The sequence below is a fragment of the Alligator sinensis genome, unplaced genomic scaffold (assembly GCF_000455745.1).
Source record: "Alligator sinensis unplaced genomic scaffold, ASM45574v1 scaffold544_1, whole genome shotgun sequence".
Lineage (NCBI taxonomy): Eukaryota > Metazoa > Chordata > Crocodylia > Alligatoridae > Alligator > Alligator sinensis.
The window spans coordinates 2,343,515-2,368,231 of record NW_005841937.1 but is presented as its reverse complement, the minus strand read 5'-3'; the positions used below and the strand labels follow the sequence as shown (position 1 = coordinate 2,368,231).

Genomic DNA, 24,717 nt, shown 5'->3' with positions numbered 1-24,717 from the left:
GGTGGTGGCTGGGCAGCACGCAGCGATTCCCATCCCTACCATCACCCCACGCCGTGCCGTTGCCACTGGCTGCACAGCTCCAGGAAGGGCTCTGGGGCAGCAGCAGGAGGTTTTGTAGGTAGCAGCTGTTACAGCCCTCCAAGTAAGTGGGGCCGCCTGTGCCAGCAGTGACTGCTGTTGTGTACAAAACCTCCTGCTGCTGCCGTAGAGCTGTGCTCCGGCCACATGCTCGCCTCCCAGCTGCCATTGCTGTCCCAGTGCCATTGTGCCATTGCTGTCCCAGTTACCCCACTCCAGCTGGGGCTGCAGCGAGGCTGCATGGGGAGCCAGGTTTTGCTGGGGACCAAACAGTAGCTGGCAGGTTTCCCTTCCCCGCTCCTGGGCTGACATGGGACACCCAGAGGGTCTAGATTAGACAGAGCTACTGTCTTACTACTACCTCTGTCCCCAGCTAAGGCTGATCCCTGTGCAGCCCAGCAGGAGCGGCTCTAGAGCACCTTCTGCCCCCGGGTCAACTGGCATCAGTAGCATTGGCAGGCAGGGGCAGAATGGGAGTGGAGGGGATGTGCTGCTGCGCACAGAAGAGAAGTGGGGTGCTGAGAATGGAAGGGAATTCTTACCTACTGTGGGGACTTAAAAAAAAGCCCTCCCCTTTGCTGCTCCTGCTATGTAATCTAAAAGGAAGGTGCTACTATACCACTGCACCCACTCTGGATCCACCCCTGCATATGCTTGAGCCTGCAAATTAGGTAGTGTTGATGGCTCAGGGTGCACTTGGGCACCCTGAGTGTGGCCTGCAGCACTTTGCTTAGGCTATCCAGACACAGAGAGCCAGGAGGGTTGTGCTCAGGACCACTCATTGTATCCCTGAGTCATCTACTCTGCCTAATCTGTGGGCTTGCATGCGTCACAGAGGCGGAAAGGGATCTTGGAGTCATTATTGACTCCCAAGATGAACATGAGCCTACAATGCCAGACCACAGCCAGCAAGGCCAACCATACCTTGCCATGCATCCAAAGGTTCATCTCAAGCCGATCCAGAGAAGTGATACTCCACCTCCTATATGACTTTGGTCAGGCCACAGTTGGAGTACTGCGTCCAGTACTGGGCGCTGCACTTCAAAAGGGATGTGGCCAGCCTGGAGAGGGTTCAGAGAAGGGCCACCCGCTTGGTGAGAGGGCAGCAGGACAGGCCCTACGAGGAGAGACTGAAGGACCTGAACCTGTTCAGCCTCAGCAAGAGGAGACTGAGGGGGGACCTGGTGGCTGCCTACAAGCTCATCAGGGGAGATCAACAGCAAATAGGCAGAGCCCTTTTCTCCCCAGCACCACCTGGGGTGACAAGGAACAATGGTAATAAGTTGATAGAAAATAGGTTTAGGTTAGAGATCAGAAGGCAGTGTTTTACAGTTAGGGTGGCCAAAATCTGGAACCAACTTCCCAGGGAAGTGGTCCTCGCCCCTACCTTGGTCATTTTCAGGGGGAGGTTGGACGATCAGCTGTCTGGGGTCTTGTGAACCCAGCATTCATTCCTGCCTGTGGCAGGGGGTCAGGCTAAATGATCTGTTCAGGTCCCTCCTGACCCTAGCTACTATGAAACTATGGATGGGGCATCACTCTCAGCAGTTCAGTTAGAGTTATTACAATGACCATGCAGATATAGACATCTTACCTGTTGTTTTGAGAATTTCAGTGAGGTCTAAAGATAGCATTGCACTCAGTTCACATGTCAAGTTCAGGATGTTCTTCTGTTATAAAATCTGAGCTGTTATGTTTTAAAAGATGTTTGTTTGACAAATTCTGAAGTCACAGAATCACAGAAGACACAGGATCCTAATTGTATATAAGGAAGAGAGAAGATATGAGGTTACATTTAAAAAAAAAAAAGGAAAAGAGATCTTTTGGAGTAGCCAGGAAGAGAAACAGCAGCAGGCATAATGGGCATTAGTCACCTTCCTGAAATACAAATAGAGTTTCATTTTTAATTCATGGTTATCCACTCCAATCCTTGTTTGGTGTCCCGTACTACTTATAAAAGTCCATGTGTGCAGATATCAAGGCTTTTGAGGTGAACTGTTCATAAGTGCTTACCTTCTATAGGTGATATAACAGGGAGGTTTTACAAGATGGTACAATATAGCACCTAAAATTGCTGTCATTAGCCATTTTCATGGAAACACTGGAAAGTTTTGTCAGCTACACAGTTGTATTTGTATAATCCTTAGTCAGGACACTCCTATTCCTGTATAATAGTGACTCTTTGATTCACTCAAATCTTTCCAAAGCAGCATACTAGAAGAAGCAAAAAAATATGATTATGTGATTGTACTGGGCTGTGTTTGTATTTTTTATTATTTGTACTGCAATACAAAGTATCTTGGGAATATGGTTCTACTAGTGCAACTATATGCTAATTTAAATTCGCATTTTAGGTTATGATGGGAGAACTTTCTGGTTATCTTAAGATGCTGTGTAAAATGTTTTTTATTGGAATAATAAGAGTAGTGGAAAACTTAATACATTTCCAGTAACATTCTGGATTCCCATTGTCTGTGAAACTTCGTGCCATTAAAAATGTAAGTTATGATGATAGGTTTGTCTACCTTTAATTTTTTTTATCGTGGTAGTATCTTAGGCTTCCACAAACATTAATGAATTTATCTTCACAGCAATCCTTTCATTTAGAAAGGTATTAATTAGGCAACATTTTTCAAAAATATTTGACTGGTTCCAGTGACCACTGGATGTCTTCAGGTCTTGATATGTTTTGCAGATGTTTACTGATACAGTGTTTGAACTGGAAAGTGGAACGTATTTGATTGATTTTTTTTTTTAAAACATTTTTTATAGATATATATCTCATTGCCTTTTTAAACTATGAATTGGTACCCTGCTGCATAAGATAAAAATAGGAAAGATTATGCCTATCAGTTTATTCTGTAACTGCTTAATGTGGAAGTATTAATATAATGGTTGTTTTTATGATTATCTTACAACCTGTGAGGTGCATATTTCAAATTCCACGTTTGTAAATGTACTTGTATAATCCAACTGAATATTTTTATTTAAAAATGGTAATTAATCTTTAAATACAGAATATACAAAAATGATAAGTAATGATGCCCCTTGATAAAGTCGTAGTGCTAATATTAAATTTATTATGGTTTTGTTTTATAGTTCATCACTTTTTTTATCTGGTAAGGTGGTTCAGGTGGTTTACTGGAAAGAATCTGACAAGTTGCTTGTAGTTGGCCTCCCTGCAGAAAGGTGAGTCTCAAGTACAGTGTGTTCATTTTTGTGGTTGTCGGCTATAGGTCCCAATTTTTACCAATGAGATTGTGTTGAGTTGATTCTTCCTTAATAGACTGTATGATCTTTTCTGATCAAACTAAAGCTAGTTGCTGTAATTATGACTTCTCACAGTTATTCATTTACCTTGTTCACAACTGCTTTGTGCTCCATTTTAAAATGTCTTCTTCATGAAGTGTTTCAGGACCTTACCCCTTCAATTTAATTGGCTCATAGCTGAATATGTTTGACGAGTGGGTAGATCATCTGTCATTTCAAAACTGGAATCCCCTAAACAAAACTTCTGTTTGCCTGGAAAAAGATTACACTTACTTTGTGAGCTGTGCAAGGGAGGACTTCTTGTATTTTATATACATACACAGAGTTTAGCACAATGAGAGTTGCAATTCTAATTAGGGTTTAGATGTCAATGAAATGCACATATTAACAAGATAATAGTTGTTATGAACCAAGGAGTTAAGAACTTGTAGGGGTTTATTTCCAGTTCTGCTACAGATCTCCTCATGAACATGAGCAAGTCACAAACAGGAACACTCATACACTCCCATTAAATATTTTCTATATACAGTCTCTTTCCTGAAGAAACTATTTTTTTCAGAAATTTGCTCTTTGTTTATCCATAATATATTTTATCTTATTATCAGTGCAGTTTAAAATATGTTGGTTTTATTTTGTTTCATTTCATCTAGTGTGCCTCTTTCTCAACTAAGAAACATGATTGTGGATGTTGTCAGAACCTTAAAATTTATGTATCATTCATTGGACAGGTAAGTGCCTCCAAAGGGAGTTTATATTTTAATAGCTTATTCTGTTATTTTGTCTTAGAAAACGGCCATCTCTGGAAGTTGCACCAAAAATTTTTGTCTTGCGTACATGCAGCTGTAATGTTTCTTTGTGGAACCAGAAGCCAAGTAACTGTTCATATCGTTTTGTTCTTGTCTTAAACTAATAAGGTTCTTTACATTTTCTTTGATAAATGGTATTTATTTTAAAGAGCTTTGGGTTTGAATCCTGTAAGAATATGTGATTAGCAAGTCAAAGGAACCACTGAGATCAGTTAGGAATATTCACATGTAACTCCTAGCAACAGAAAGACGTGTGTTTCTAGGCTTAGTATCACACAGCACATGGAGATTAAACTTTTTCATTGACATTTTGCAAATTAAGACCACACTGTCCCTGAGTGTCACTGCAGTTCCCTTCCCTATCTGCTGCTCTGGTTTCTGGTCCCTGTCCTATCTGCTGCTGTGTTCCCTGCACCCCCTCCCCCCCCAAATTGGCTGTATACCACCTCCAGAGGCTGCCTGTATCACCTGTCACATGTGCTGCAGGTTAGCCACACTTGACCTAGCACATACTGGGCATGTCTACATGAAACATTTACTGTGGCACTCACTAATTAGCTGCACAGTAAAGCCTCAGTGACTACATGTACGGCCCTATTAGGCCACAGTAAACTGATAAATACTACTGTAGGGTAGGACTGCCAGACACAAGTACTATCCTATGGTGGCATTATTTACGGCACCACAATGCATACATAGACACTGACAGGGCTGGCTGGGGCACAAGGTTGCTTCAGTGTGTGGACTGCCTGCTGGCTAGCCCCACACTGCAGCACCCTTGTGCCCCAGCCATCCCCTCTGCAGCACATTGAGCCTGAAGGTCCCCTGTCAGCCAGGGCTATTGCAACCCAGCTTGATGTGCTGCAGTCTGGAGCGCACATGCAAAGCAGTGCTCAGGAGCAATAAACCCCACCGCAAACTACGCCAAAGTTTTATTCAGCCACATTAATTGCATGTGTAGATGTGCCTAAGTGTGACTGCAGTTTAAATAATAATGCCATGATGTCATGTTAGTATAAGTATATTTATTTCTACATAAAAAGATTTGTATTCTGGAGGAAATCATAGTATTTCTAAGAGGTAAGGATTTTTTGTGGGTGATGTCTCTTGCATCCAAAAGCTTGTCTAAGTCTATCTCAACCATGAGTTGATCTAATAAAAGATATCATCCCTTAAAAATGTTTGCCTCACTTATTTCTTGGACTGCTACAGCATCACTCCAGCACTACCACAGTATTTCTAATTTTTTTCACTTTTGAACACAAGAAAAAAGATCTCATCTATGCAGTATTATTTGCTTTAACATCACATTTATTTTTATTTAATAAACATGAACATTTCTCCTTGGACAGGAACTGTTTCTATAAGTCCACTGAGAATTATTTAAATGCATCTCAGAAAGCTAATTCTAAATATGTTAGATAAAGAAGTTTGTTTTGGTACAATTTTAGGAGACATTTGGAATAAAGGATTTTTTTTCTCTCATTTCCTGACAAACTGTGAAGAACATACAGTAATGATATAATAATGTATTTTTTAAATCTTTGTTGTTGTTGCTGTTACTAGTTAAACAACAGTTAACAAGCCTACCTGGTCAGGTTCACTCAAAATAATTAGATTGCTAAAATAAAGAAAAACAGGTTGATTTATCAAGGTCTGCGATGATGAAAGCAATGGTGCCTCATCCAAAAATCTGTAGTTCCTGTCAGGCATGCACACACTTTTTCCCTAGCAAATCTGTTTTTATTCTGACTGTACATAGTGTTTGGGTAACAGCCTTCTGTTTTCTGGTGTTTAAAAGTGGATGTCTAAAAAAAAAAATTCAAATGGTGTTATCCTGCTTTGAAGCATCTGCTCTAGCACAGAAGGTATACAAACAAGTTACAAGTTTCTTGATGTTATTCTAACTTTCAGTTCATGTTTGTTCAGTGCTTTTTGCCAGGTGGAAAATGTTTCTCGCCTGGATCATTTTTTCAACCTGTTCTTCCAGCGAGCAATTCAGCCTGTCAGACTCAACTCAAACACCAGCCCCAGTGCTCACCATTATGATACCTACAGTGCATTACTTTTAGACAGCCTTCCCGGGGTATGCTGGCTGACATTGCCTCAAGAAGTCAAGGTATTCTCATTTGTAGATCTTTTTAAGAGTAGCTTTTACATAATGCTAAACTTTGTATACATGTACCTTTTTACCAAGATGTTTCCCTGTGCTTCTGCTGAAGGTAATTTTTGCTATTATTTGCAATAGTTGAAGTGTAATTTATATGCTCTACCCATACCAGATAATCTTTTCTGTCTCCCAGATCCTGCTCTGGAGCAGTAATGCTGAATTTGGAACCAAACATAAGTTTCCATAGGAAACACTGCTACTATAACCACAGGCTGGTGACCTCAGTCAGTAATTGGGTAGGAGGACAAGCTGGACTAAAAGAGTGAAGCCTTGTTTAAACTAAAAAATCTTCAGGAACTAGCAAATGTAGTAGGAAAAACGATTGATGGTACAAATTTGGCTTTGACCATTTAACCATTTTTCCAATAGGAGGTTGATCTTTCTTTTAATGTTCTACTTCTATTTATGCAACTTGTGATTTAGGAGCCAATTACTAGACCTAAAACTATTTCCATAAGCCCTACCAACTCCTCTGAGACTTGCTTCCTGTTCACACTGTATAATTTACTGGGCTGGAGCAACCTCCTTATAAAATGGTCATGTCCCTACAGTGTTATAACACATTGCGGTCTTAACTTATTTAGTGGACATGTTCTGTAGCATGGTTTCAACAGGGTTTGGTTCTGCCCACTGAAGGAAGTCTAAGCTGTGCTGTAACATATTTGGCACATAGTCTTGTTATCTTGCAGTGCTGGTGTCATGTATATTTTGTCAGTGTAGACAGGAGTCAGAGAAAATGTTGGGAAGACTTTTTATGAAGATGCATTTTGGATAAAAGCTGGTAATTGGGGTTTCGTTACAAAAAAGTTTGTGTATGTACGTGTGCACACATGTATGGATGCACATGTGTGTCATGACCCAAAGGCATGATTTTGTGTGCGCTTCGGCACCAGAATTATCCCCACCAGGTTGCAACTTCATTGCACGGGAGAGTTTCCTGTTGCAGAGGAGAACCCCGGTGCAGGGATGAGTTTCCCGCCTATTTGCAGCTTCTTTTGCAGGGTGCATTGCTCAAGTTGCAAGAGAAATGCACGGTGCAAAAGAGTTCCCGCCACCCGTATGCAAATTTGTTCCCCGCTATTGGCTAGTTCTAAATTATTCCCATGTGGCGGCTAACGATTGGCCTGTTAGCCGTATAAGAGGCTTGAGCAGTTTCCGCCCGAGCCGAAGAGGACTCCACATCCATCTCGTGGAGACTCTGGATACACGGCAGGGTAATAGAGACCCTGTGTGAGATTCAGAGGAGCTTGGCGACCTGATCCATCGCCCACCTCTTCCCGTCTTCGAGCGGAAAGAATTTATAAGACGTATCTACGAGTCCGATTTTGGTGGCGCGCTCACCCAGAGCATCCGGAGCTCTGTTCCGTAGAGCCTAGCACACTCCACGCGACTGTCCGTGTTGTCTGTGTCTGTAACCGCAACTCAAGCAAGTTTTCCAGCCTACACCACTACCATCTCGGTGTAAGTAAACAATCTTTAAATCTACTGTTAAGCGTCTGTGCCTAATTCCAGCTCGTCGCCCTCCCTCTCCGATCCAGCGTGCCCGGGCTACTGGCCACAGCCCGCGTGCAGCACGGAAAAGGGCCCGGGTCGCTTCCGACCCGCACAATGTGTAACTTTCTGTTGCTCATATAAAGCTAGCTCTTGTCTTATATTTTTAAATAAATGCCTGGGATTCCATATAAAGTAACTTGTTTTGTCTCCTCAACCTCAATTTGTCTCTTCAGTTCACTATAAAGAATTGTAATTAAGAAAGGAGAGAAACACCCTAGAGTGTCTGACCTGACCACCTGAACATTGCATGCAAATAATATGACACCCGTTCAGTGGTAGCTTATTACATTTTTTTCCCTAAAAGATCCAGCTTCTTTTTGTGAGAACATTTTAGGCCTTTAAAAGCAACCCATAACAAGGCTAATATAAAATATTTCCTAAATAACACAACACTTTATATGTTAAAAAAAAAAAAAACTTTAAAAAGGGGCCTTTTGTCTCTTTTTCTTTGCATTTTCACATTTTGATGTTATGTACTAGCTTAATGTCCCAGTATGAAAATTCAGTATGCCATCACAGACATTACTGCAACATGTTTTGATACTTTGTTTGGGTTTTTCTGATTGACACATCAACTGATATGTATGTCAGGACACGCGTACATGCACAGGCATAGGCATGCTGTGCATCACCAGGTACAATTTTACTGCAGCTTTATCAGTCTGCAGTTATATTTGAAGGTACACAAGTTGCTCTGCAGCATCTCGTTATGCACTTGATGAAGGCCCTAGTTGTTTTTTAAATGTTTCATTAAAAAGTCCCAATAATTTGGGACCTTATTGTAGACCTGGAGGAGTAGGCAAAAGCTCCATTAGATTATTGTATATCTGTTAATTTATTTGGTTTTAATGTGAAATGTTTAACTCCTCTTTGAGGTTGTGACCCCAAGTAATAGGGTCAGGCTACTATGACTGATCTACCTTGTCTAGATTTGTATAAAAATGAAGCGCTATTATGGTCTTTATGGTCTTCTCCTGGATGCTAAAAATAATGCAGGAATTTTCTTCCATACCCACATGCCCATTTTGGCAAGACCATACTTAAAAACTGTCTGAAAGTCTTATTTTTATCACAAAGGAAATTAAACATCATAGAAATCCATCTAGCTTTTTTTGTTTTGAGATGCAGTGGACCAAAGCAACTGTTGGATTTAGTTTTCCATTGTAGACCTAATAACTTCAAGGCCACATTAACAGTCATTCTAGTTGCAGGAATAGCAGTATCTGTGGCCAGATAGTTCTGCGTTTCTGTCCTGAAAGTGTAAAAGGAAGTTGCAAAATATTCTTTTTTTACAAAGCACAAAAGCAAGGGGATGGGTGCACAAATGGGTTACCCCAAGGTAAATGAGGCTGGGGATGTTCAGTGCATCAGTTCTTCTAGGGTAACTGCCCATTTGTATGTTCTCACTGCTGAGCCAGATGAAAGCTGAACAATAGCGGCTTAGTCCCTCAGTGTTCTCCCTGGCATACCAAAGTAAAATGACACACATTTACTACTCGGTTTTTAGTAGTAATAATAATAATAATAATAGCAGCAGCAACACCTAATTCAACAGCCTTTAAGACATAGCATCAGTCTCTGCTGCTCATCCCTGACCTGGCAGAGCAGGTAGCAGCAACTCTGTAATAGCTGCCAATTTTTGCAAAACAGCCCATTGGCAGCCAATCAGGGGAGCAGCGACCCTTGAAATGGGGAAAGAGAGCAGACCACCCTGGGATGCTGGGGGTTTGAGAGACTGCCTGTAGCACTGTATGTAACTTCCCACACATTACACAAAAGTTCCTGTTTGAAACAGGAATGTTTTTGGAGTGGATCTTCCATTTTTCTAGCTGATCCAACATCTTTGTAGTGCTTAAATGTATGAACACTTACTTTTTATAGCACTGTAAGGGCTTGTATACTGCTACAAACATGACATGCCCAAGGCCTTATATCTCAATTTCTGTATGTTATTATAACAGTGCTAGAATTTAAAGCAGTAGTGACCAAAAGAAAACTCATTACTTTTAACAGCATTTTCCCATCTAACTTAGTATTTTAACCTTTTCTCCATATTTGTTAACCTGAATACATGTCTATCATTGAAAAAAATGAGGACCACAGGAATTTTGTTCCTGACATGTAACTTTAGGAACATATGAATAGATTAGTACTCGCATTTGACATTTTTTATTTTGAAAATCCCACTTAGTTGTTTAAAGAAGGTTATAATCCAGCCTCATGGCGTCAGTGGAATGATAGTATTAGAAACCCTTGATTATAGCTTCAAGGATGGCTCATTCTACAGTTATTTCCACCATATATTTTCTATAGTGTAATAATTTATAAAATGCCATAGATTAAAGAAGGAATCTGATTAGTTGGCTGTTCTGGGCCATACAGAGAATCTCAAAATAATCTTCCTCAGAGTGCATATGCTGGACCTGGATCATTTTTATGTTTTTTTAATTCAGGAAGTGTCTGACAGCATGAGTTATACACAGTGGATCTGCTTGATTTTATTCTCTCTTTTCTCCCCTTTTTCAAGCTCTGAAATGGGAGGACATCAGAATTCAAAATGATACACTACAGTTCTGTTTTCCAACAGATTCATCTTCCTGTGTTTTTCAGAATCCATGAGTTTTCTGATTTGAAAATAATTTTCAACTGGCATTATTACTTAAATGTAGCACAAAACGTGAATTAATAGTAGTATTGTTACCTAATACTATCTAATGTTTTGTAGTGTCCAAATTGAATGTGTTTCTACAGTAATTCATGTATAATTACCAGTTAAAAAGTCTTCATTAAGCTGGAATTATGTTTGAAGGACCCCATAGCTTTTCAGACAAAAACCTGCCAAAACAGTGTTCTTTTCTTTAAAAAATAACAGCCTGGAAATTCCAATTCCAATTAAGATTCCACTTTTAGTAAAAGACTCAAATTATTTTTAAGTGTGCAATTAAAACACTTAAGGCTAGTTATATTTTTTTTCCCCATGATTTCACTCCACTCTGAAAGCAGCTACCCAATCCATCTTTCATGCAGGCTCATCTTTTTTATAGTCTAAAGAAATTATTAATTCACTCTTCATTTTAAAGAAGCTTCTCCAGGGGATGGCTGTACAGGGACCACGTGAAAGTTTTCTGTATGATCTTGCATGTGTAATTTCATACTTCCAAATTATACTGATATGTTGTGAAGAAAATTTCATGAATTTCTAGTATTTATGATTTGTGAGAAAGTTAGTAAAAACCTTGCAAGTGATGCAGGAACAGACTGCGCTTCCTCTGCAAATTTCCAAGTGTGGCCTTCTCTTTTTTTTCTATATGAACTCTTTTATCATGAATGTGAAACTGCCTCTCCTTTAAGATCAGAGGTACCTACAACCACATAGTCCTGACGGGTATTCCCCACAGTAGTACTATCCAGATATGGAAAAATGAACAGTTTGCAAAATATGCATCAGACTGATGTAGTTTTAGCTAGACTACTGCTCGTGTTCTATACTTTTGGAAATAAGGTAGCCGATTGACTAGTTATTAAAGCTAATGCAGTGAGGAATAAATAACCATTTTGTCCCTTAAACTTACATGCTCATGGTGTTTGGACTGAGGGGCTAGGATGTGTGGAAGTGCTTCTTTTTTTTTTTCTAACCCTGCTTACAGATTTAGTTCTTGATGTGATGCATGTCAGGTAAATTATTCAGCGTGATAGAAAAATACACTTTGAAACCAATTTGTGAATGTAAGACTGAGGCTGTAGCTAAAGATGTATGCTAGCATTGAAGGACCCACTTTCCGGAAACAATATTGAAATGGAAAGCTAAATCTCCTCCACCATCATTTCCCAGTTGCTAAAATCTCTACCCAAGAAGTCATGTCTTCTGGACACAAGTTCTATCGTTTTGTCTTCTTTTTCCAACATTAGAAAGGGTTGGGTGTGTCTTGTACTCCCTGCTTCCAAATATTGAATCAATTTTTAACTCGCTATCAACTTCAAACATACTGATCCTCCATTCCAGTTCTGGGGAAATCTCTATTACTTCATTTCACTGTCAGGTTCTTGGCTCTTCCAAATGGTGTCTTGGCATCTTTGCTATTTAAACTCTCCCTAGCTTTGTGTTTATGGTCCTTCTCCATTGTGAACAGCCCAGTGCCTACATCTGCCGCTACAGAATAAAACTGACCTGATCCTTATTAATATCACTGTTCTCCGTAGAGATCCCAGTAGCATTATGGAAAAAAACAAGTAGATGCTGCTCAGTTCTCTGTCTATTGAAACTTGGAAAACCTGCTTAGTAGGAGCAGAGACATTAAATCTCTCCATCTGCAAGTTTGGAAGGCAACCATACTTAATTCCAGTTCACGCTGGGGAAAGGTTTCTTTTTAACCAAAGTAGCTAAGAAGTGTACTGGCTAGGGGCTTTTAAATTTTTTAAACAACAGTGGGTGCATCAACATGTGAATATTAATGCCATGAAAAGTTCTGGTTCAGTTTGCACTGGAGTTGATTGCTTCCAAGTGCAGCATTTACAAATGTGCATGCTGCAGCATGTGTGCATGACCATAGCATATTGAGCCAGGGCAGTGCAGCCCTGGGGTCAGCCTGCCAGCTGGAGGCTGCTCTGACTTGGCTCAGTGTGTTGCAGAGGGGCTGGGAGGGGCATGAGGGTTTTACACTGCAGGGCTAGCTGGCAGGCAGCTTCGTACTGTAGCGCCCTCATGCCCCAGTCAGCATGTACATGTGTGTTGTGGCAGAGGAAATAACTCTGCTGTAGGATAGAAGTTGTATCTGGCAATACTAACCTTCAGAAGAGTTAATTAGTTTACTCCAGCATAATAGCTTTGCACATGTAGACAGGGACATTTTCCTGCTGAGCTAATTAATCTATTCTGCAGTAAATCTCTTGTATAGATGCACCCGGTTTAGATTTTCCAGATGTTGAAGACCAGGCTATAAAAGGTATTTCTGTTAGCTGGGGAAACACTTGAAGTGAATTTGAAAGTTTCAACATTTCTCAGTTTTAGAGATCTAGACCAAAAAAAGTAGGAAAATATTAGAAAAATGTCAAATAAAGACGGTGGGCACATCTATACAAGACAATAATGCGTCTAAATGCAAATAATTCTACTGTGCATTAGCATGTAGTGGCAAAAGCTGTGCTTTTGTGCTAATGCACAGTCGAATTAGTCTCCTGCACATTAGCAGCACTAAAACATGTGCTGGCTCTACTGTGCAGTAAGCACGTTATTACACATTGAGTTAGTACCTGTTATTACAAGTATTAAACTTAATGCACAGTAACTACAGCATATTAATGCACATGTAGATGCACCCAGATTTGAACTCCCGTATTTTTTAATTATTTGCAATTTGTATACATTTTTCAGAAAAACAGTTGCAGTTGGACAATATCATATTTCTGGTGAAGTGTTTTTTGTGAAGTTGAGTTAAAATTGAGTTTATATTGGGAAGGTAGCTTCAGTCTTAAGTAAGGAAAAAATAACCATTTTTTTAATAAGCATAATAATATCAGTTCTGAATGGGACAGAGGTATATTTACAACCAAAAGAGAAATTAAGAGATATTAGTTGATTGTCAACAGCATGACTGGCATTTCTATAAATTTGAAAAGCCAACTGTATGCCAGTAAGAGACGGCTTGTTTACATAGCCTGAAGCATGTCATGGTATTGCATTGTAGAGATTGGGGGTTTTTTTTATTTAGTAGCACATTTCAGTCTTGAAGCTGAATGGCTGGGACCTTTGTTTTTAAATAAAAGTATTTTTAGGAAAACTTACACTTACCAGCAACTCCCGTAGTTAAAACTATGCAAGCTTAAAGCTTTTTTAGTAGAACAACGGTAACTTGTGTGAGAGTTTTGGAAATTTCCATAGAGACAAAAACTAAATCCAATGTGAAAAAGATTTTTCTAATAACTCAGCTGGATACTAAAGCTTTGCCAGATTTCAGGATAGCCTCTTGCCTTCATGTTTTAATCCATGAAGAAAGTAAGATTGACATCTCCTTTATACAAAACAGTGGGTGCAGGAGACAGACAAGGAGAATGATATTTTCCATCATTCCAAGAGGAGAAAAATATGCAGAACTGGAAAAGATTTTTCTTTTATTCTTTTTGCAGAATTCATGTTCTTGATGTTTGATACTATTGGTCTGGGGGAACTGCAAAAAACACATGGCAGTTTTTACCATGCGTCTTTGTTTTCTTACTCTTTTGAGGCTATCAGTACTACGTTATATACAGTCTTATAATGATTATAAGTAAATTTGATGTCAAAAGGTGTTCATATTCACCATTTAAATATTTCAGATGGAAATTGATACAGCACTGAGTGATTTGGAGGCAGCTGATTTTGCAGAGCTGGTAAGGAGCATATTTTTACAGGGTAAACTATCTGTGCTGATCAAAACAACTGAATGTTAAAAGGCTTGGACCAAGCTCATCAATGCTGTTCCCTAAATAAAAGTCAGATCAGTATCACATTGGTGTAACAGTCATCCATGTTTTTTCTTGACTTGTAGTAAAAGTTTAAATAACTTTTTTTTTTAACATTTCATTAATGACTTACAGTAAATAGCTGTATTTTACCCATACCCTTTATCCTACGTTTCTCTCTGAGGTTGTACTATTAGCTACAGAGACAATTTAGTTGATATCGTTGATCTGATATAGTTGCAAGTTTGATGAATGCTTAACTTAACTAAAGTTAGCCACCTGTGCTAGAACACTTCCCTTCCTGTTTTCAGTTACTAGTCAGGATCGATCAACTCCTTTCTCTCAGAGGCATAGCAGGGTACATCCACACCCAGGGCAGCCAAGATGCGTGGGGCAGTACTGCCTTCTGCCTTGTAGACTGCGGTGGCAACTGCTTTTTTTATTTCCTCCCACAAAAGCTGCTGCCCAGGTCATGCCCCACTCAGTTACCCTGCTGCTTTCTTTCCCTTTGAAGTAGTTGCGGAATGTCTCGAAACTATACAGAATTAAATCTGCTACATAGAAATATATACAGAATTAAATCTGTCCGTCTTAAGAAAACAACTACAAATATTAGTAACAAAGGAGCTACGTGTACATGCAGTGCAATATGAGACATATTTCTCACTGCATTCTTTTTAGTAACCTTAATGATGAAAAAAGCCATTATGGAACTAAGCTATCATTCTGTAACATTGTACAGTTAAATAAACACCTGCTCCATGTGCATGATCATACATAATAATATAATTTTAAGTAAAATTTTTGTCTAGCCACAAGCTTGAATGAAGAAAACAAATTAATAAAGATTATTTTTCTTTATATATTCTTTACGTTATATCACGGTCAGATGTAAGTAGCTTTATAATTGTGAAAATTTCACCTCACTGTGGAAGCTCCCCGCAAACCAAATGTTTCAGAATAAGCATTTTTTTCAATGGAGTTCTGGACAGATTACATTCAGATACAAAGAAAATATCTTCAAATCTGTAGTTATCAACAGAGATCCAGGTTTTCCATTTCCACTTTTAAAAGGAGAAAATTGTGGACTTTCCCTTTTAAAGGAGAAAAACCTGGGAAACTTTGGGTTTCCCTTTGCAGGCTGGCAGAGTTCCAGCCTGCAGCAGGTGCTTGGGGCTCGGGGGAGCAGGAGAAGGGCAGTCAGAGACAGGGAGGCCTCGTACATGTGTACACGCATACGTGCGTGTGGCCAGCAATGAGGCCAGGCAACATGGTGTAGAGCAGCTCCCACAGCTCTGAAAGTGGGTTTATGGAGTGGGGTGGGCCTAGGCGATGTGTAGTTGGATGGGACAAGCATAGGTAATACATGGGGGGGAAGGAGGCAGGACCATAGTTGATGTGGGGGTGCTGTAGGTGACCTGTGGTACATGCGCCCCCAGATTTCTGCACCCACAGCAGGGCACTGGGGCTGCAGCCTGCCTGGACCAGCACCAGGCAGGAGCCACCTCTGCGGCCCAGTGGGCAGGACCCAGCTTGGGAGGGCAGAGCAGGGCAGGGAGGCTCTATTTTGTCCCGCTGCCACCAGGAGCACTGTGCTGCCATGCCAAGGTGCCCCATACCTGCCTGGCAGCAGCAGGGGAGCAGAACGCTGCACCATCGTCACTGCAGTGCCTCATCTTGGTGGGTATGATTGCACAGTGCTCCCTCTTCTGCCTTGTCCCATCTGCTGGGCCATGGAGGAGATTCCTGCCTGGTGCTGGTCTGACCAGGCTGCAGGCCTATGCCTTGCTGTGGGCACAGAAGTCTGGGTGAGCATATGCCCCCCCACCCCCCAAAGCCCCTCAACACATTGCCTATGATGCTGCCTATGCCCACACAACCCCTGCCCCACACACTGAGGGGCTGGGAGTTCAGGGCTGCAGGGATTAGAAATAAGGGGTACCAGCAGGGCTGGGGAGGCTGGGGGACCGTAGGCAAGGAGCGATGGGCAGGGACAGGGGGCTGCGGGTCAGGAGTAAGGGGCACTGGTAGGGCCAGGAAGCTACGAGTCAGGAGTGAGGAACCAGCAGGGCTGGGGGGTGGGGGGGTGGGCTGTGGATTGGGAGTGAGCGGCAATGGCAGGGGCAGAGTACAAGGGCTGCTCAGCGCCACAAAGCAGCAGGGGGGATGGCAGCAGCTGGAACCACATCTTTGTGAGTAAAGGCAGGGGAAGCTCTAATTTTCCATGATAATAAAACTAAGATCAAATGCCAAAACATATAAGTATTTAGAATTTATTTTATTATAATGATTCATGCAGTGGTAGGCTTCCAAATTGCTTTAAAATTGTAAATATATCAATAAAACATTATGTTCAACTGATACCTATAGAGTGGTGTTTGATTTTAATCACAGAAAAACATGAATTTTGGGTATTTTAATCAGAAAATTTTGGATTTAAGAGAAAACCAGGATCCCTAGTTGTTAGCATTTTGGGGGCTTGTCTTTTTTGAATCAGTAAAATATATCTGGAAATGTAAATTAATATTAAACTATTGTTTGTGTCTACAAAGGAAGAAAGCAAACCGAAAAGGAATGCTTACCTACAAAATGAACTGAATTAATATTGAAAATTACATGTATATATAATATCTTATTGAACAGAGCTAGGTGCTATCCATTGCATTTAAAATAAAATCTGTCCAGTTGAGATCTGCATAGCGAATGTGAGAGTTTTTGCTAACTAAATTTAAAAGGTTAATGAGTGAATTAATTTGGGATAAATTTATTTCTGGGTTCTATAAAAAGGGAGTGCCTATGCCTTGCTACTTTGCTGTAAGAGGGCCTTCTAGTGGCAGGAGTTGTGCTTCAGCTAATTGCCTGCTTTGACCTCTGAGACCTGTTTCCTATAAAAAAGCCATCTGCTTTACAGGAAGATTAGGACTGAGCAGGAAATCTGAGTATCTGTTATGCTGAGCTGGAAATAACTGTAAAGACAATTCTGCAGTGACATGAAGACCAACACCGAAGGCTAAACTTTTGTATTTTATTTAACTATTTGTTCTAATACTACCTCTCTAGTGCTCAGCTGTTAATAAATGAAAAAATAAAGAAGGGCATACTGGAAAAATTAAATAACACACTGATTACCATTTAGTGGAATTAGTTTCCCTCGGCCCTACTCTGTCATGTAAAAGTCACAAATTATACATTCGCTGTGCTTTTGTTTGCAGTCTGAAGATTACTTTGACATGAGACGGTTATACATGATTCTGGGCTCTTGTCTCTTCTACAAGGTAAGACTTGGTGGAAACCTAAGTCAGTCATGAACTAATACCAGAGCTTGACAGATATGAAAATGAGCAGTTGCCTACCTATTTAGAACTGACTACAGGTATAACCAAACTAAAGAAATGGAATAAATAATTGTGAAAAAATACTACATGATAGGTAGTACCAAAATATGTTTGAAGCCGGTAACAGTAGTCTTGCTGAATTTTTGTGTCTGATGCAGTTTTTAAAAGAGGTATAGTAATCTGTGATGAATTACCACACTGAAAAGTGCACTATTATATGATATTCTGATAGTATAATTCTTTGTCCATCCCTGTTTCTAAATGAAGACATCTGACTGTAATTAAAGAATACCACGTAGACACAAAAAACTCATCAGTAATTTTCTTTCAACTTGGCCTGTCTTGTGTTTGTGTTTTACTGATTGAGCATTGCCCTTGTTCTCTACACTGTATACAACAAATAAGAAGATAAAGCCCTGCTCTGAGGAGCTTATATTCTAGAGGCTCATTCATGCAGTTATACCTTATGCAAGTAGTCCCATGGTAGAGGTTTGTTCAAACAAGTATTGTTGCATAATGCCCACAGTGACATCTGTGGGATTTCATCATTAGACTAGTGCTAGCAGTACAGCGAGCGGTGTTGTGCACCACCACAGATGTTTTACCACCTGTCAACTAGACCTTGCGCAGAATAGGTTTAGACTGATATGGCATAGCACTAATGCGAAGCATGAGAGAGCTAGTTTTTGTACCACTAAAGAGGGACAGATATGGCAATTCAGAAGGCATGCTGCTTTTGCTAGCATCTCTCTTCAGTTCTTTTCATATCTGTTCTCTTCCAAGTGAGAAGCTGGTGACCACTTCAGCAAAAACAAATATAGCTTTTTTGGAATGCGCTTTAATTTGCTATATCATGTTATATATAAAAACACAACTAAGCAAAAAATAATCAAATGTTCTTACATCAGTTCTGTAGTCATTACAATTAAATCTACATCTCTTTTCAGGTTCATAAAACAAAATCTAACCTTCTTGATCTTGACCCCATATCCAATGCTTCATTTAAAGTTATTTTCACACCTAGAGTTAAAAACAGTCTTCAGGGCTGTAAAACAGGAGCTACATTGCCAGGAACAACTGCAAACAGCAGTATTGCAGAAGAAAGGATAGCTTGATTAGTGGAACATCAACACCATAAAAAAGGAGAGAAGGTCACCAACACCCACACCCCTTGTTCCACCCATTATTAGTTATTATACAATTATACAGTTCAGTTGTGTTTCTTGTCTGGGGAAATTATTAATTTCAAAGATCCAAGGTTCTTTGGTAATTCTTTTTTTTATTTGGGTTTTAGTACTTAGAAACTTCAAGTCATGAAGTTCCAGGGCCCCAGTGTACTAGATGCTGTACAAACAGCACAAAATGATTGCCTGCTTTAAAGAGCTTACAGTATTAACATATCAAACGTACCAAGTTGTTTAGATGAAAGTTATTATACGATGAAAACTTGTTATTGAATATATTTCCTTTTTTTGTGCTTTCCTTAAGGGTTATTTGATTGCTAATCACTTGCCAAAGGAGGACCTTATTGATATAGCTTTATATGGTCGACACTATTGTCTGTTACCCTTGGCAGCAGAACAAAGGATTGGTCAGCTAGTGATATGGCGAGAAGTATTTCCTCATCACCATATGCAACAGTGTGAAGCTTCAAGTGCTACAGGATACAGGGAGCCTGAAGCAAGATATTTTTTACTAATAGTTGGTTTGGTAAGTTACAGTTTCCAAGGCAGTTCATTTGCCGGTAGATTATAAGGCTACAACACCCCTGGAGACCTGATCTTGACCCAAAGCAAATCCTGTAGGGGAGGCTGACAATCTTGCATAGTAAATCCCTATAATTTGTCCAAATATGATAAATGGAGTATAAAATGCATACTGCACCAAAAGTTAATAAATCCTATTAACTTGTTTACAGAGACACTTTATGCTGTGTGTTTTGCTGGAGGCAGGAGGTTGCACTTCGAAAGCTATTGGAAATCCAGGACCAGATTGTATATATGTGGACCAAGTCAAAGCAACGATACTCCAGTTGGAAGGAATTGATTCCAACATAGAGGAAAGATTAGACTCTCCCTCCGTTCCACTTTTGTCTTGTGCTGACTGGTTCCTTCCTGCATCACGTGACAGACTGGACAGTTTTTCGAACCCACCCATCCTCAGTAAACTGCAAAATACTTCCAAAACAGCAACTTCTCCAACAAGCATGAGGACACTCTTTGGTGACTACTCCTTAAGGACACGTAAACTGAGTCCCTCGAGAATCGGTGGAGCTTCTGACAGTGGTTGTGAAGAACCTGAAGAAAGCGGAGGCCTTAATCCACATGCAACACAAGATCAGGTCTGACACTGGGAACAAAGATAATCCCAAAGGTTTGATGGGTCTGAAGTAGGCTGTTTAAAGCAGGGGTGTCAGATTCACCTTGTGCCCCAAGGCAGATCCAATCCAAGGCACAACGGGGTGGTGACAGCAACATCAGCTCCTGCTCCAACCTGAGGCACTTTCAGTGACTTCATCCACCAAGTGCCCTGTGCTGGATTTGGAGGTGCCTCCACTACATGACCTGTGCCAAAGCAGCATCTCTAGTTCCTGGTTCCATGCAGTGATGATCAGCTGCCAGGGAGGTAGGGCTGCAGCAGTGGCAACAGGCAAAACGGTCAGAGGGTAACAAGGCTTTGGCCCTAGCTCACCCTCCTGTCACTTATTGTCCTATCTACCTGGGACCCAAGGGCTCTGGATTCTGTAGGAGGCAGCATCCCTGGCCATTCCCCCTAACTTCCCATGGCCCGCCAGTAGTCCAAATAGAGTAGGTTCACTGGTTGGATCTGACCATGGGCTGTATGTTTGATACCTCTGGTTTAAGGTATATTGTTTTATCATATATTATTTAGTAATGTACTAAGCTGATCAAGTTTTAAAGATGATGTTACAGAGTATTTTTAGGAAAAAATCAGTTCTGTTGCAGACTTTTCTCATTTATATGCCAAATATTTTAATATGTATGGCTTTTTACTGAGAAAAACAGGTTGCTAATAAGAAACGTGCACTGGTGTTGTAAGTTACAGCTGCAGTCAACAACCAGGGTGACACTGAACATTTTATGAAACCTGACACATTAATTATGCTCATTCATTAGTACCACATTTACTTGAATATAAGATGACCTTGAGTATAAGGCGTCCCCCCCAGTACAGTAAAAATTTTATCTGACATCCATGGGGAATGGAGGGTGCTGGATAACAAAATATGCCGGATAACTGAGCGGCCTGAACAGGTGTCTTTGCCCGTCTGGGCCACCGCCTGTCCTGCCGCATCTGGGGTGTCGCTGCCCCTGCCACCTCATTGCCACGCTTCCCACAGGCCCCGTGGATCCCGAGGGACAGGGAGGGGGGACCCACACAGGCTGCTATGCCCGGGACCATGGGGGTTTGGCAATGCAAGCTGCTTTCCCCCGGGCCATGGGGGCTCCGCGAAACCGGAAGTGCCACGGTGGGCACTTCCTATTTCACTTTTCCGTTACAAGCTGGCATGCCAGTTAACAGAGCATGCGGGCTTGTAAGCTGCCAGATAACTCAGCTTTTACTGTACTTAGATTCTATATATCAAAAATTTCTAAATTTGTTATAATTTTCCACTTATAGACTCTAAGGGCATTTATACACATACCATTTTGTTCCACGATGTGCTAGAGATCTGCCGCTTCGGAGCACGCTTGATTATTCGTGTCTGCTCTGCATGTGAGCTGACGCACACTGCTGCATTGTGTGCAGTTGTAGAAGCGGCAAAATGCGCATCAGCGTACAGAAAATGGTGGCAGTGCACTTTTAATCTAAAGCACCTTCTATGTGTTTTAGTTGAAAAAGCTCACTGCTGCCATTTTCTCAGCACTAATGCGCATTTCACTGCTTATACCACCACAAGTGTTACAGCACCGGTCAAAGCACCTAGCACAGTGGTGCTTACGTGTGTAAAAATGTCCTAGGTCAGTGGTCCCCAACATTTTTATGGTGAAGATCACTTTTTGGCACCCCAGGATCTATTGTGCCCCCATCGTCCCCCAGACAAGCTGCCCGGGCTCTGACCCCATTCGCCCAGCCCAGCCTGGGCAGCAGGGGATGTGGTTCAGCCCAGCCACGTGTGTCCTGCTGCTCCTGATCATGGAGCCTCTGACAGACTGAGATCGACTGTCAGAGGCTCCATGATCGACCAGTCGATCGAGATCTACTGGTTGGTGACCACTGCCCTGAGTACTGGAAGGATGTCTTCCACGCCACAGTGTTGGTTTTGCTGACTGGCCAGGCAGGGGAAGGAGTTTCCTTGTGCTTCATGCCCAGTAGAGACCCCAGCCCCAGCCAAGCTGATAGTAAGGAGGAGGGAAGAGGATGTGCAGGAGGGAGGGGGCAGAAGCTGCAGAGGGCAAGTGGAGTGGGGGGTCAGGAGGCTGCTGTGGGTCTGACCCTGACCCCAATTCCAGCTCAGGGCTAGAGCCACAGTTTCAGCAGGCACCTGTTCTCCCCTCTGTTTTATTTGCAAATACAAGATGAGGGGCTTTTTCATCCCATGCTGATGGTACAGTAATTATTTTCCCTATATAAATGGAAACAAGGCAATTCTTTATACTTCCTATAAGTTATGCATGGTTATTTTAAAGCTAGTTTAGTTTTCTTAATTGTTGTTTTGGATTTGCATAAAATAGTTCCTGGAATTTAAGAAATCATAACTGATTGCCCTGTATTTTACTACAATTCTTAAGGCATGATTAAAATGATCAGTGAGATTACTCCAATGGTTAAATTGTGGCAACTTGTAAAGAAAGGACCCTGCTGATTTGAGTCCCAAGGGCCTTTATTCAAAGCTCATTTAAATCTGTGAAGACTTCCTGACATTAGTGGGCTTTAGATCAAGCCCATAATCATCACAGATTTCTTTCATCTGGATCATCATTGCTTCTAAATATTTGCCTTTCTGATGATTAAATTGGCCACAGCTGTGTTAAACTTTAAAAGTAACCGGAGAATTTTTCAGAGATAACAGTATAAACAAAAGTGATGAGGGCAACTTGTTATGCATTGTACAATTACTACTAATCCATTTTAGTTTGAAATAGGCTATAGACTATAAAATTCATTATAGAAGTTGCTGCAGTTGTTTATTTACTTCCCTTTTTTAGTAACCGATGCTGTTGTTGGCTGTACATTTTCATTCCTACTTATGAGCATTTTGTTATTTTTGCTTGTGCCATTTGTTTTTTAGGTTACTAAAAAGAAGCATACCCTTCCAAATCCTTTTAATTTAGGGAACCTGAAAAAGAACCTTTCAGAGAAAAATACAGAACTGTATAACGCTGTCAAGTAAGAGATTACATGTTTTCATTTTCATATTTCATCCTATGTTCATTGTTCTTCTAAAGATGTATGCAAATCACCAAAGGTTCTGTTTAATTATAGCTGATAACCCTAATCAGATGTTTCCCATCAAGGATCCTGCAAAAGCAAGGGTCTCTATTCCAAACAAGAGACACTCAGCCACTGTGGTAAAGCCAAAAACAAGAGCTATTGAAGATTTAACAATGGAGAGAACACTAAGTGCACATGTGCCTCCCACCCAAGTTTGGAACTTTCACTGTTCATATCCATTATTGCTGCCTACATGTCGTGTGCTTCCTTATGTTCCCAAGTTTGAGATAAAGGGCAAAGCAACCATGACCTTCCCTCGGTTCCTTCTTATGCCTGTGGTAGCTCGACAAAACCTGGACGCTGCCCAAACCACTTGTTTTTATTTTATTTTTTTTTATCAAAGCTTTAAACAAACCCTTTATGTTTTCAAGCAAATTTCTTTACCCCTGTTTAGTTATCAATTTTTCTTTTGTTGGTTATTGAAAAAAAAAACAAGAGACACTGGAGACCTGTCCCTCCATGCCCTTATATAACCTCTTAAAACCTACCTTTCTTAGAATAGCTTGGTGCACTGAATCGGCAGGTATAGCAAGTATCTCTTCTTTGCCTCTCTTCCCTCCCCGTTTCATTCTTTGCATAACCTGGCCCCTTGTAGACACAGCCCTGCCCACCCCCTTCCACCTTCCATGCTCCAAAACTGCAGGGCTTCTCATGCATTTTTCTCCTTGCTGGTGAAGTTTTTGCTGATTTATTTATTTTTTGCAGCAAGCCTGTGCTTTTTCACAGAGCCCACCCAAAATAGTGGTTTCTGCGAAAATCGTGCATTCACAATTTCAGCAGGTCCCTAGTTATTTGTCTGTGGGTGCGGAATGCATTCCATCCCAGAAAGAGGAAAGGGCTTACAAGCCCTCCCATTGGGCATGCGCAAGCTGATGAGCTTTTAATGCAATTCGGCCAGTGAACTAGGAGGTTCCCCTTCTACCCACTACACTCTCTTTCCTCAAGTAAGGAGATAGGCAGTCGGGATTTTTTAAAAACAGTGGTAATTCGAACAAAAAGATTTGTCTTCTGTAAAAACAAGAAAATCTTAAGTGTCAGTGTTCATGAAAAGTAAGAAACACGTAAGAAACAAGTGCATTTTGTGTATGTGAGGTTACACTTACAGATTTTTATAGAGTTTCAAGTCAATTATTCTCTTACTTTTGAAGGTTGACTTCTGGTCCTGAGAACACCCTCTTCCACTATCTTTCTTTAGAAACAATGCAAGGAATCTTTATTACACCAACACACAAAGAAGTAGCACATCTCAGTGGCTCCCTCCACCCTCAGCTCATCAAGAACTTTCATCGTTGCTGTCTTTCCATTCGCTCCATTTTCCAGCAGACCATCATGAAAGAAGTATGACATTTCTCTTCATTACAAAACTGGGGGGTTTTTTGCATGTGTTTTCTTTGCCTAATTGCCCTAGTCATTATTTTCAAAACCACTATTGTTTCAATATTCAATTAGAACACAATTTGAAGATTTTCCCTCATATGCATTTAACATACCCAGTGTTTTACCTAGATGGGCTGGATCTCTGACCAATAGTCTAACCAAATATGCATGCCAAGCAGACTTCACTTTCCAAAACAGTGCTCTGAGAATGAGGTTATTCTCTGTATATGAT

The 24,717-nt window shown here is 40.8% G+C and overlaps 1 protein-coding gene across 6 annotated transcripts in view; it reads left to right on the top strand.

The window, feature by feature from the left end:
* Positions 1-24,717, top strand: part of INTU (inturned planar cell polarity protein) — an 83,428-nt gene that overhangs the window by 49,961 nt on the left and 8,750 nt on the right. For 3 of the 6 annotated variants that reach the window (XR_003093086.1, XM_025199139.1, XM_006019739.2), the window contains exons 6-14: positions 3,178-3,267; positions 3,999-4,076; positions 6,084-6,273; positions 14,191-14,244; positions 17,529-17,591; positions 19,140-19,361; positions 19,570-19,992; positions 22,906-23,003; positions 24,304-24,446. Coding sequence is in view for 5 of the 6 variants with exons in the window: in XM_025199139.1 (XP_025054924.1) it covers positions 3,178-3,267; positions 3,999-4,076; positions 6,084-6,273; positions 14,191-14,244; positions 17,529-17,591; positions 19,140-19,361; positions 19,570-19,992; positions 22,906-23,003; positions 24,304-24,446 (1,361 nt within the window). In the remaining variant the exon portion in view is untranslated. Of the gene's footprint in view, positions 1-3,177; positions 3,268-3,998; positions 4,077-6,083; positions 6,274-14,190; positions 14,245-17,528; positions 17,592-19,139; positions 19,362-19,569; positions 19,993-22,905; positions 23,004-24,256; positions 24,447-24,717 lie in introns of all 6 variants that reach the window. The other 3 variants (XM_006019738.3, XM_025199138.1, XM_014518054.2) reach the window with 1 other exon arrangement.